This window comes from Ovis canadensis, chromosome 9, assembly GCF_042477335.2.
Source record: "Ovis canadensis isolate MfBH-ARS-UI-01 breed Bighorn chromosome 9, ARS-UI_OviCan_v2, whole genome shotgun sequence".
Lineage (NCBI taxonomy): Eukaryota > Metazoa > Chordata > Mammalia > Artiodactyla > Bovidae > Ovis > Ovis canadensis.
Genome location: NC_091253.1, coordinates 66,428,719 through 66,443,174, shown reverse-complemented (window position 1 = coordinate 66,443,174; position 14,456 = coordinate 66,428,719). Strand labels below are relative to the sequence as shown.

General features: G+C 37.9%; 1 protein-coding gene across 2 annotated transcripts in view; it reads left to right on the top strand.

The window, feature by feature from the left end:
* TPD52 (tumor protein D52) overlaps nucleotides 1–14,456 on the top strand; it is a 125,258-nt gene that overhangs the window by 87,690 nt on the left and 23,112 nt on the right. For both annotated transcript variants that reach the window (XM_069601080.1, XM_069601079.1), the window contains exons 2-3: nucleotides 3,200–3,315; nucleotides 14,247–14,395. In XM_069601080.1, the coding sequence (XP_069457181.1) occupies nucleotides 3,200–3,315; nucleotides 14,247–14,395 (265 nt within the window). The remainder of the gene's footprint in view (nucleotides 1–3,199; nucleotides 3,316–14,246; nucleotides 14,396–14,456) is intronic.

Below are 14,456 nucleotides of genomic sequence, written 5' to 3'. Positions count from 1 at the left end.
AGGTTGAAACCAGGCCCTCAGTAGTGACAGCACAGAGTCCTAACTTCTGGACCACCAGGGAGTTCCCTCCTCTGTGGTTTCTGACTGTACATAGTACAGCATCTTGGCACAGTCTGATGTGGCTCAAGCTTCCAGTGCCAGATAGCAGGGGATGGGTCCGGTAAGGTTTATGTGCTAACTACGGGGTTGAATTTTGCCTTGAAAATAACGGAACCACTAAAGGATCCACTTTAAGCTGGAGAGTGACATGATAAGATTTGGATCATGACTTGGGCAATCCGTTTGCAGATGTGTTGGAGGGACCTGCAGAAGCAACTATTCATTGAGCCTTTCCACCCACTGATTGTACCTGTCACGTATCGTTTCTGCATGAGAGGACTTAATCATATCCTATTCACCACTCCAGTTTTTGAACTGTTTTATTTGTATTACTTTTATGCCTTTAACAATTCTGTAAACATCTTTCAGGTAGGCACTGTTACGCTATTGATTGTTGTCATTTTAATTATCAACTGCTATTGTGCAGTGAATATACAATAGACCAGGAGCAAGTGTCTTTGTACCTTTTACTCAGTGTACGTATGGACATATGAATACTTCTGGGCTTGCCATGGTGCTTGCTGCTTGTTGAACAGCAGGCTCTTTCTCTCTCCTTCATCTCTGCCCGCCTGCTAAGTCTGTCATCTGCTGCCTGGCATCTTACTCTGGGCGGATGCCACATTGCCACTATGGTTGAGCTAGCCCTTCCCAGAAGGGGACGTGGGGGCTGGTGTGATTATTGTAATGCTCACTGGCGGAAAGAGGCGAAGAGCAGGAAGAGGAGGAGACCTTTCCCTGGTTCCCTCTGCAAAAAAGCCTTTGCCGTGGGACTTCCCTCCTGGTCCAGTGGCTAAGACGTCGCCTTCCAATGCAAGAGGTACAGGTTCAATCCCTGGTTGGGGAGCTGGGATACCACATGCCTCATGGCTAGAGGACCAAAACATAAAACAGAAGCAGTATTGTAACAAAATCAATAAAGACTTAAAAAAAAACAAAAAAAAAGCTGTTGCCAGAGGAGACTGAAAATCCCAAACCATGGAAACAGATGGCAAAACAGTGACTACGGAAAGGTGATCGAGGCCTTGTTTCTGGTGTAAAATTTAAGGGGGCATCAAAAAGCTCTGCAGTCCAGATAAGTATTATGTTAATGCATTATATTAAGAAATTTAAAAATGGAAGAAATTCATGATGAACAAGGGCTTCCCCTGTGGCTCAGCAAGAAAGAATCTGCCTGCAGTGCAGGAGATGAGGGTTTGATCGCTGGGTCCAAAAGATCTGGAGGAGGGCACAGCAACCCACTCCAGTATTCTTACCTGGAGAATCCCATGGACAGAGGAGCCTGGCGGGCCACAGTCCCTGGGGTCACAAAGAGTCAGATGTGACTAAGCATCCATGCATGATGAACAAAATACTAACATTTTAAATAAAGACAAGATCTGAAACAGTGCTATGATAGTCACTCTTGGAACCTGAGGAAAAAGGAAAAATCAGCCATACTGAGCCTATCTGTTTAAGAATTTGATATTTTGTTCATCCTAGATTCTTTGAATTAACTTTGATTTTTAAAATAATGTTGCATTAAAATATTAAAATTATTTATATTAAATTAACTGCCCTCATAAATTCTGCACCTAAGGTTCAGGGGCCTCACTGAACTTGCCCTTAGCCTTGTACTTGGTTTGTTGGGCAGAAGAAGGGGGAGTTGCTGAGAGTCAGGTGCCTCCCTGGCTGCCCTCTGGAAATACAGAATTCTTCCTGGTGGGTGGGTAGACACTGGCAGTTATTTCAGGGCAGTGGGTGTGGCAGGATTGGTCTTAAATAATGTAGAAAGCTTTCATATGGGTGTTGGTCATTTCTCTGAATATATTGTGTTTGCCAAAAAGTTCATTTAGATTGTTCTATAAGATGTTACAGAAAAACTCGGATGAACTTTTTGGCCAACCCTAGATAAATTAGGAGCTTCCCTGGTGGCTCAGTGGTAAAGAATCTGCCTGCCAGTGCAAGAGAATCGAGTTCAAGCCCTGGATTGGGAAGATCCCCTGGAGTAGGAAATGGCAGCCCACTCCAGTATTCTTGCCTGGAAAATGCTCTGGACAGAGGAGCCTGGCAGGCTGCAGTCCCTCGGATTTCAAATAGTAGGATATGATTTGGTGACTTGGCACGTGTGCATATAAATTAGGATTTTATTCTAAAGGGTTATCTGGATGAGGCATATTTTTTAAAATTTTATATTTTAAACTTTTTATTTTGTGTTGGGGTGCAGCCGATTAACAGTGTTGTGATAGTTTCAGGTGAACAGGGAAGGGACTCAGTCATACATATATTTATCCATTCTCCCCCAGACTCCCCTCTCATCCAGGCTGCCACATAACATTGAGTAGAATTCCATGTGCTATACAGTAGGCCCTTGTTGTTTATCCATTTTAAATAAAGCAGTGTGTACATGTACATCCCAAACTCCCTAATTATCCTTTTCCCTTTTCCTTCCCTCTGGCAACCATAAGCTTGTTCATGAAATTTGAGTTGATGAGTGCATGCATGCTAAGTCGTTTCAGTCATGTCCGACTCTTTGTGACCCTATGGACTGTAGCCAGCCAGACTCCTCTGTCCATGGAATTCTCTTGCCTGGACTGGATGAGACATATTTTTAAAAAGTTACAAGAAGGTGTCTCCTTCTTCCACTAGGGAAAGAAATGGAATACACTTTCTTTAGGCGGTTCTTCACTGAGGCTATAAGAGTTGAATCTGATTAGTAGAGGAAGCTAAAGACATTTACAGTCTCCTTCTGTGAATATTAGTCATGCTGATTTACTAGTTAAGCATTTAAAGTCTTGGCAAGATCTCATTCTTGGCCTCTTAACTCTTCTGCATTGCAGTAAGTATATTGTGACTGGAGAAATGAACAGAAGCTGAGAGAATGCTGTATTTTCTAAATTCCAGTTTTGAAAGAGTGTAATTTGGTGGGTTTTAGCAGGTAGCTCATCAGTTTTTTTTTTTTTTTGTCCTTTCCTAGGAGTGCCAGGCCGTTTGAAGGCAGAAAGATGAGATATGGCTCTTACCTCACTGGCTTCCTTCTGGCTGGGGCTGTGAAGGAGTCCAAAGGAGAATTGTACTTTGCTTTCATACTTACAAACTTTTTTTTTTTTTTGTCTTCAACAAGGTCTGCTGAGAACAGACCCAGTACCTGAGGAAGGAGAAGATGTTGCTGCCACAATTGGTGCCACCGAGACTCTGTCAGAGGACGAGCGAGAGGAGCTGAGAAGAGAGCTTGCAAAGGTAAAGGAGCCATCCTCTGGAGCTTTGTTTTGCACTTAAAATATGTCACCATTTGTTTTCCTAAAGTACCTGGTGATATTGTATAGTCAGTTTCAGGGGAGAGAAAGCAATGTGTGTTTACTCACCCTAGAGAGCTTGAGTGAGGAGGAGGAAATGGGAACATAAGAGACCGGTTGGTTTTTAATATGAGGAAGGGTATTTATGGGTAAAGTGGGTCTGAGAAGTAGAGGGTGAAGTTGGAAATGGATGAGGGTTACTAGTGAATGTCTTCTAAGTGACCTCACTAGCCCTGATGCACTTGGCTTTCAATTGCTCTGGTGACTTCTTTCTACCTTTGGCAATGTTGTGGATAGAAGCTCTTTGAATTTTCTTTCCATTCCTCACTCCCTCCCTTCCTCTTTAAAAAATTTTTAAAAAAATCAACCATTTCAAAGTGTACAGCTGAGTAGCATTTAGCAAACTTACAATGTTGTGCAACTATCATTTCTATCCAGACATTTTTATCACATCCAAGGGAGACCCCATACTCACTAAGCTGGCATGCCCACTCTTCCTCCCTCATTCCCTGGCAACAACTAATTGCTTTCCATCTCTATGGATTTACCTATTCTGGATATTTCATTTCAATGCAGTCACATAGCATGTGATTTCTGGTATCTGACTTGTTTCATTTAGCATAATATTTTCGAGGTTCATCCTTGTTGAGCTTGTATTGGTACTTCACTGCTTTTTAATGGCTGAATAATATTCTCTTGTATGTATCTATTATATTTTGTTTGTCCATCTGTTGAGTGGATATTTGGGTGGTTTCCACCTTTTAACTATTGTAGATACTGAGCTAAGGAATATTTGTGTAAGAGTACTCGTTTGAATACCCATTTCCAATTCCTTTGGGATATACCCAGAAGTAGAATTGCTCATCACCTGGTAATTCCATGTTTAACTTTTATTTTCCAGAATTGCCAAGCTGTTTTCACAGAAGGGTTGCCGTTTTACATTCCATCACCAGCTTCTCTACATCCTTGCCACATTTTTTGTTTTCTGTCTTTTTGGTTATAGCTACCTTCGTGACTGTAAAATGGTATTTTGTTGTGCTTTTGGTTTGTATTTCACTAATGAATAAGATATTGAGCGCATTTTCATGGGCATATTAGTCATTTACATACCTTTTTTGGAGAAAGTCTATTCAAATCCTTTCCCACGTTTTTAAAACATTATTTGTCTTTTTGTTGTTGAGGTATAAGAGCTTTTTATATATTTGGAAACTAGATCCTTTATCAGATATACTAATTGCAAATATTTTCTCCCATTCTATACATTGTCTTTTCACTTTCTTCATACTGTCTAAATGCACAAAAGTTTTAAATTCTGTGATGAAGTCCATTTTTTTTTCTTTAGTTGCTCGCCCTTTCAGCATTATATCTAAGGATCCATTTACAAAACTAGATCATAAAGATTTACACAATATTTTCTTCTAAAGCTTATATTTAAGCTTGTGGTCCACTGAGTTAATTTTTATATATCACTTGTGGTAGGGTTCAATTTAATTCTTTCACATGTGAAGGTTTTTTAGTACCATTCATTGAAGAGACTATCAGTGAATGCTCTTGGCATCCTTATCAAAAATCAGTTCATGTATATGTAAAGGTTTATTTCTGGATTCTCAGTTCTGGTATATTCATCTATATGTCTGTCCTCCTTGGAGTACCACCCTCTTGATTAGTATAGCTTTGTAGTAAGTTTTAAAATCAAGAAGTATGACCTTTTCACCTTTTTCTCCTTTGTCAAAATTGTTGTTTAAAGTGTCATGCAATTCTATATTAATTTTTAGGATCTACACTTCCACCCACACACACACAAAATGCCATTGGGATTTAGATAGGGTTATTACCGAATCTGAGGATTGATTTGGGGGAGTATTATCTTATTACAATACAATTAAGATTGTAATCATCTTAACGATATTAAATCTCACAATCCATGAACATGGAGTGTCTTTCCACTTATTTAGGTCTTCTCTAGCTTAGCAATGTTTCGTAGTTTTCAGGGCACAAGTCTTATACTTCCTTAGTTACCCTTATTTTGAAGTTGTTCTTATTCTTTTGATGTGATTATAAACAGAATTTTCCTAATTTACTTTTAGATTTCTCATTGCTACTGTGTAGAAATATTAATACAACTGAAGTTTGCATATTAATCTTGTGCAGCATTGCTGAACTTGCTTATTAGCTCTATTAAATTTTTTGTGAATTATTTAAGAATTTTCTCTATATAACATAATGTTATCTGCAGTCAAAAGTAGTTTTACTCTTCCTTTCCATTTTAGTTGGCTTTTATTTATTTTTCTTCTCTATTGCTCTGGCTGAAACCTCCAGTACTATGTTGAATGACAGTGGTGAAAGTGGGCATCCTTGTCTTGTTTCTAATCTTGGGGGAAATACTTTCAGTCTTTCTTCATTCAGTGTGATGAGAACTCTTGGTTTTTATAAATACACTTATTCATATTAAGGTAGTTCCCTTCTATTCATTGTTTGTTCAGTATTTTTATCATGAAAGGGTCCTGGATTTTGTCAAATGCTTTTCTTCACCTATTAAGATGATTGTGTATTTTTTCCCTTCATTCTATTAATATGGTATATTACATTAATTGATTTTCATATTTTGCATCATCCTTACATTCCTAGAATAAATTTCGCTTTATCCTAGGTGTATGTATTCTAGGCCTTGATGTATAATCCTTTTAATATGGTTTTGGATTTGGTCTGCTGGTATTTTACCAAGTATTTTTGCACCTATATTCATGAGAGATCCACTTGCAATTTTCTTTTCTTATATCTTTGTCTGCTTTTTGTATCATGGTAGTGGCTGGCCTCTTGGAATGAGTTAGGAAGTTTTCCATTCTCTTTTGTGGAAGAATTTGAGAAGGAATGGCTTAAATTCTTCTTTAAGTGTTTAGTAGAATTTACCAACGAAGCCTTCTTGTTTTGGACTTTTATTTGTTGGAAAATTTTTAATTATGCATTCAATCTTTTATGTGTTATAAGTCTGTTCAGACATCTATTTTTTCTTGGCCAGTTTCAGTCATTTGTGAATTTTTAGGAATTCATTCATTTCATTTAGGTTATCTAGTTTATTGGCATATAATTGTTCATAATATTCTTTTACAATCTTTTTATTTCTATAAGGTTGGTAGTGTCACCACTTTCATTTTTGAGTTTAGTTATTTGCATCTTCCTTTTTTTTTACCTTCTGTCAGTCTGACTAGAGGTTTACCAATTGCATTGATCTTTCTAAAGAACAGCTTTTGATTTCATTGATTTTTCACTATTGGTTTTCTGTTCTTTCTTCTGTTTATCTTTAATCTTTAATTCCTTTCTTTTTGTTAGCTTTGGTTTAGTTTGCTCTTCTTTTCCTAGTTCTGTAAGAGTGTACAGTTAGGTTATCGATTTGAAATATTCTTTTTTAATGTAGGCATTTACAGCTATAAATTTCCCTCTGAGCACTATTCTTACTACATCTCATAAGATTTAATATGTTGTGTATTTGTTTTCATTTGTCTCAAAGTATTTTCTAATTTCTTTTTGATTTCTTCTTTGACCCATTGGTGGCTTAAGAGTATGTTGTTTAACTGGATAAATTTATAAACTTTCTAGTTTTCATTTTGTTTCTGGTTTCTAGATTTATTCCATTATGGTTGGTCAAGATATTTTGTATGATTCTAAATTTATTGAGATTTGTTTTGTTGCCTAATGATATGCTTTGTCCTGGAGAATGTTTCATGTACATTTGAAAAGAAGGTGTATTCTATTGTTTTGGGGGTGAAGTGTTCTGTTTATAGTTGGTTTATAGTGTTCAGATCTCCTGTTTCCTTATTTGTTCTATCTACCTCTTTACATCAGATTTTATAAACTAGGTGGGGATAGGATGGGTAAGGCAAATTGGTGATAAGCCCTATCAGGAGAGTAAGAATGAAAAATACAGAGTATTTGGTATTAGTACATGCCTAATACTGTTATTTTGAAAAGAGAAAACAAAAGTACTTTTTACACAAGTTGCACATGTTGATCATAAAAACAAAAAACACTGAAGAAAAGCAAAATTACCTTTACAGCATAAAAGTTTTAGATTATCTGTTTCCAGACTTTTTTTTATGTACGTATTGCTATAACATTTCAGTATTTTAAGAAGACATCAGAATACACATTTATAACTTTTCTTCACTTAATTGAATATAAAAAAAAATTTGTGGCAGTAAATAATCTTCTACAGTTTCATTTTAAATTGGTGCAGAATAGCCTGTTTTTTAAATTGCTGCAAGCCCATTTTTAATTAATGGGCATATCATTTAATTAATGGGCATAACATTTCAGTTACTTCCTTTTTTTGCTATTATAAACAGTATTTTGATGGAGATACATATAATCCTTTAGGCACCTCTTTAATTAGTTCTTTTTAAAAATTCTGTTCCTTTTGGTTGTGCTGGGTCTTTGTTGCTTTGCTTGGGCTTTCTCTAGGTGCAGTGAGTAGGGGCTCCTCTTTGTTGTGGTGCTTGGGCTGTTGACTGTGGGGGCTTCTGTTGTTGCAGAGCACAGGTTCCAGGCACACTGGCTTCAGTGGTTGCAGTGCACGAGCTTAGTTGCTCTGTAGCACATGGAATCTTCCCATACAAGGAACCGAACCTATGTCCCCTGCATTGGCAGGCACATTCCTATCCACTGTGCCACCAGGGAAGTCCTTTAATTAGTTATTTAGAATAAATTCCTAGAAGTATTAATAGAATCCCTGGGCCTACTGGGTGTTAAGCACACAGTCATTACCGTGTACTCCAACAAGGCCAAAACACTAGCCAGAAGATTTCTCATAGTATGTGAGAGAACAGTTTTTCCAAATCCTTGCAGCCCTCAGTATAATTATTTCATTATCAATGATATTAACTTAATAGTAATAGCAACCAATATTCACAGACTATTGCTGCATGGCAGGCACACACTACTTGCTGGGTGGCTGAACTCTTCACAGTCATTTTCTCATTAATCCTTGTAACAGTGTTATGAGGCAGGTATTACTATTTTTATGGTTTGATGGAGGAGGAAACAGAGATCTAAATCTCCCAATGGATTATGTAATGTTATTTAACAAGTTATCAGACATATGCTATGTGAACACTTTCTCCCATTCTGTCAGTTTTCCTTTTCACTCTTTGAAGCACACAAGTTTTTAATTTTGAGGAAGTTGAATTTGTTTTTCCTTTAGTGACTTGTGCTTTAGTTGTTACTTGTCAGAAACCATTGCCTAATCCAAAATTATGAAGATTAAGGTCAAAGGTCTTACATTACAACATTGGGTCTTGTGTCCAGGTCCTCATGAACTCTGATGCATGTGCTTACTTTTTTATTTGTGTAGTATTTTTACTCGATCAGAAATTTATACAATTTTTATGAAAACTCCATGAGATATGGCAGATATATTACTTTACATGCTTGTGTGCTATGTTTCTTCAGTTATATCCAACTCTTTGCAGCCCTATGAACTTTAGCCTGCCAGGCTCCTCTGTCCATGAGATTCTCCAGGCAAGAATATTGGAGAGGGTTGCCATTCCCTTCTTCAGGGGATCTTCCTGACTCAGGGATCAAACCTGAATCTCCTGTGGCTCCTCTATCACAGGCAGATTCTTTACCCCTGAGCCACCATGGAAGCCCATACTCTTACTTTACCTCCCATCATAAATAGATTATGCCGTCATAATAAAATATGGTAATAATGATCCCAATAATTAGATGTAATAAAATCATTTACATTTAAAACATAATTTTCTGCTTTTTATGTTAGAGTTACTGCTTGAAATAGTTGTAGGAATTAAGGGATAAAAATCTCCTCCATCCATTTTTATTTAACTTCTTTTTGATATGTAATTTACATCAAATTTCATTCTTTTAACGTGTATAGTTCATTGTATATTCACAAGTTTATACAAGTATCAGTACTATCTAATTCTAAAACATTTCCTCACCCCCAAAAGAAATCCTTTTCCTGCCAGTGTTCACCCCAATCCTCCCTCCCCCAGTCCCTGGCAACCACTAATTCACTTTCTGTTTCCATAGATTTGCCTGTTCAGGGCATTTCTTATAATTTGAATCAAACAACACATGGTCTTTTGTGACAGGCTTCTTTCATTTAATATAATGTTTCTAAGGTTCATCAATGTTGCAGTATCTATCAGTACTTCATTCCTTTTTACGGCTGAATAATATTCTGTTGTGTAAGTATACACCACATTTTGTTTATCCATTCGTCAGCTGTTGGACACTTAGATTGTTTCTACTTTTTGGCTGTCATGAATAATACTGCTCTGAACATTCATGTACAGGTTTTTTGGTGAAGATGTGCCTTCAGTTCTCCTGTTTTGTACCTAGGAATGAAATTTGTGGGTCATACGGCAACTTCATGTTTAACTTTGTGAGGAACTGTCATGCTGTTTTGCTGCCAAACAGTACAATTGTACATTCCAATCAGCAATATATGAGGGTTCCAATTTCTCTGCACCCTTGTCAGTGCTTGATATTATTTGTCTTATTGGTATTGTTTGTCTTACTGATTATTGAACACTGTACTAGTAGGGATGAAGTGGTGTCTTATTTGAACTTCTCTAATTACGAATGAATGGTATTGGCGATCTTTTCATATGATTATTGGTCATTTATATATTTCTTTGGTGAAATGTCTATTTAAATCCATTATCCATTTTAATTGGATATTTGCTTTTCTATTATTGAGCTGTGTTTTTTTATATATTTTGCATACTGGATCCTTATCAGATTTGTCATTTGAAAACATTTTCCCAGTTCTGTTAGCTGTCTTTTTACTTTTATGATGGTATCCTTTGAAGCACATCAGTTTTAAAATTTGATGCTTTTGATTTATTTTTTGGTTTTCGTGCGTGAGGTATCATATCTAAGAGATGCTGCCTAATCTGAGATTATTTAGATTTACCTCTCTATTTTCTTCTTAAAGTTTTATAGTTTAGCTCTTTCACTTAGATTTCTCTGATCCATCTTGATACATATGGTCTGACTTAGAGGTCCCACTTCTTTCTTTTGCATATGGAAATTAAGTTGTCCTAGCACCATTTGTGGAATAAAATTACTGTTTTCCACTGAATTCCTTGGTATCTTTGTTGAAAATCAGTTGACCATAAATGTATGGGTTTAACTTCACACCAGTCAGAATGGCTGCGATCCAAAAATCTGCAAGCAATAAATGCTGGAGAGGGTGTGGAGAAAAGGGAACCCTCCTACACTGTTGGTGGGAATGCAAACTAGTACAGCCACTATGGAGAACAGTGTGGAGATTCCTTAAAAAATTGCAAATAGAACTACCTTATGACCCAGCAATCCCACTTCTGGGCATACACACCGAGGAAACCAGAATTGAAAGAGACACATGTACCCCAATGTTCATCGCAGCACTGTTTATAATAGCCAGGACATGGAAACAACCTAGATGTCCATCAGCAGATGAATGGATAAGAAAGCTGTGGTACATATACACAATGGAGTATTACTCAGCCGTTAAAAAGAATTCATTTGAATCAGTTCTGATGAGATGGATGAAACTGGAGTCGATTATACAGAGTGAAGTAAGCCAGAAAGAAAAACACCAATACAGTATACTAACACATATATATGGAATTTAGGAAGATGGCAATGATGACCCTGTATGCAAGACAGGGAAAGAGACACAGATGTGTATAATGGACTTTTGGACTCAGAGGGAGAGGGAGAGGGTGGGATGATTTGGGAGAATGACATTCTAACATGTATACTATCATGTGAATTGAATCGCCAGTCTATGTCTGACGCAGGATGCAGCATGCTTGGGGCTGGTGCATGGGGATGACCCAGAAAGATGTTCTGGGGAGGGAGGTGGGAGGGGGGTTCATGTTTGGGAATGCATGTAAGAATTAAAGATTTTAAAATTTAAAAAAAAAATTAAAAAAAAAATGTATGGGTTTATTTCTGGACTCTCAAGTCTACCATACAATCTTGATTACCATAGCTTTGTAGTAACTTTTCTACTCATTATTCCAGTTTTCTTGATTCATGTCAGAGATTCTTATATCTGTGTATACACACACACACACACACACACACACACATACACACATATATAAATGTTGAATTAAGAAATTGTCGCTCTAGTGTGCTGAGATTGAGCTAGGTATATTAGCACACAATTACCAACAAAAGCAGGGAATATATTGGGTCATGTATTGTTCAGAAAGATTTACAGTGGTCTTTCTTTCTAAGTTTCATTAGGGCAAGTGAATACTTCAGAGATGTGTCAAGGGGTACAAAACTTAAACATTGAAGTCTACTCTTTGAAGTATGTGAACATTTGTAGTTTAGGTAAAGAAAAGTATTAGAAAGCTAACAATGTGCAATGAGAATTAGCCAGTAAACTGAGAAGTGGAATCAGAAAACCTGAGTTAAAATTCTGATTCCTGCATTATTAGCTTAGTGACTTGCAGCAAATCATTTAATTTACTTGATTTTGAACCTTATTCATTCATACATTTATTGTTGTGTTTTTCTCTTGTACTTCACTTTGTTAATATTTCTCAAAATGTGACTTCCAAAAACAGGTATAATTTGTGGAGTCCTATCTTATAGACTGTGTTAGTTGCTCAGTTATGTCTGACTCTGCAACCCCATGAACCCCATGTAGCTCACCCCCATGGAACCCATGTAGCCCACCAGGCTCTTCTGTCCATGGAATTTTCTAGCCAGGAATACTGGAGTGGGTTGCCATTGCCTTCTCCAGGGTATCTTCCTGACCCAAGGATTGAACCCAGGTCTCCTGTATCACAGGCATCTTCTTTACCATCTGAGCCACCAGGGAAGCTTGGAGTCACATAAACATGGATGATTATCTTTGTTCTGGACCTGTATTCTAATTAATGCCATCTAAGAGTATGTTATTTGGGGATTTTTTGGCAGCCACATCACTTTTGATTTATTCTTCTTTCCTTTTGTTGAGTGTTCTCAGTTCGCTTAACAATACTCTGTTGTTTTTAAAGGCCACGCTGTCTTTGAACTCATGGAAGTGTTGTGTAGGTCAAGACTGAGATATGGCTTTGTAACAAGCCTAGAGAAGCTTCCTTCTGAGGGTCTTGAATATTGAACATACAGTCATCCCTCAGTGTCTGCAGGGGGTGGGTTCCAGGACCCCTGTGAATATCAAAATCTACAGATGCTCAAGTCCCTTATATAAAATGGTATAGTATTTGCATATAACCTATGCACATCCTTCCATATGTTTTAAATAATCCCTAGACTACTTATAATACCTAGTGCAAAGTAAATGCTATGTAAATAATTGCCAGTATATGGCAGTTTCAAGATATTGCTTTGTGAAACTTTCTGGAACTTTTTTCCCCTGAATATTTTCAATCTGCAGTTGGTCGTGTCTGTGAATGTGGAACCTGTGGATACGGAGGGCCAACTATACTTCAGGGACCCGAGTTTTTCGACTTCTAGGACAAAAGTCTTGGGTGTCTGTTTCTCTCTGTGGGTCTCCCCTTTCCCTCTGTTTTCCTAGCTGTGCCTTTTCCTCTACTTTTTTTTTTTTTTTTCCGCTTCATAGCTTCTGTTTATAGGTTTGGCTTCTGTAACATCACATAATCTTGCTGTGCCCCACCTGTCCTTCAGGGCTTCTTTATCCAAGTCTTTTCAGTTTCTCCTCCCAATGTGATCTTAGTTTCTCAAACTACATTCCTGAATGGGACTCTGATTATTCGAGCATCCCTTGGCACATCAGGCAATTCACTGGCTAGTAGCCACTTGATGGGTCAGGAGCCTATTTCTAACCACCAAGCTGAGGCTGGTCAGTCAGCATCGGAGGGGCCCACACTTCTGCAGGACTCTGGAAGAGAGTGTGTTTTATTTATGCCTGTGACTTTGACAGCTTCAAAGATTGACAGTATGAACTGTAATTCATATTGGAAGTATAAACTCATATGGGGCTTTCCCCGTAGTGCTAGTGGTAAAAAAAAAAAAACAAAAAACAAAAAACAACAAAAAAAAAACCACTTGCCAGTGAAGGAGATGCAAGAGACATGTGTTCGGCCCCTGTGTTGGGAAGATCCCCTGGAGGAGGGAATGGCAACCCACTCCAGTATTCTTGCCTAGAGAATCCTGTGGACAGAAGAGTCTGGCGGGTTATAGTCTGTGGACTGGGGTCATAAAGAGTCGGACACTACTGAAGGGACTTAGCATGTATGCATGCATAATCTTATATGAAATATGCAATATGGCTGTGTTTTGATTTGACATGGTTATATGTATTGGTGGGAATTCAGATTGTTTGGGTGGTTGATCCCTGGGTCAGGAAGAACCCTTGGAGAAGGGAATGACTTCCCACTCCAGTCTTCTTCCCTGGAGAATCCCATGGACAAGAGAAGCCTGGTAGCCTACAGTCCATGGGGTTGCAAAGAGTTAGACACAACTGAGCAACTAACACTTTCACTTTTCACTTCAGATTAGCTTAACTTGATACATAAATGTGAGTTTCTACGGGCATTCAAGCAGCAGTGTTCAGCTGGAAATGCAGACCCAGCCGTCAGGAGAGTAGCTGTTAGAATAATCTGAATATTGGCTGCGTAAAGGTTTGAACCCTGAGCCTCTATGACAAAACTGAGTAAGGAAGCATAGGAAGAGGGGAGAGACTGAGAACAACTCAAGACTGAAATATAGGAAGAGAGAAAAGCAGCTTTACAGGAGAGATCAACAAGCAACCCATTTCCTTAACATATTTTAAAAGAGGCAGAGAAATTAATCCAAAATGTTTTAAAACGACTGGAATTTTGAGTATAATTTTGGGCTTATCATCTTAACTCTTTAACTTTATTCCTACCCCAACCCCGCTCCTTGCAGGTAGAAGAAGAAATCCAGACTCTGTCTCAAGTGTTAGCAGCAAAAGAGAAGCACCTAGCGGAGATCAAGCGGAAACTTGGGATCAATTCACTACAGGAACTAAAACAGAACATTGCCAAAGGGTGGCAAGATGTGACAGCTACATCTGCGTATGTGCCCTTGACCCTTCCTTTTTCTAGAGAACGTAGAGGACATTTTGCTCTTTTTGTC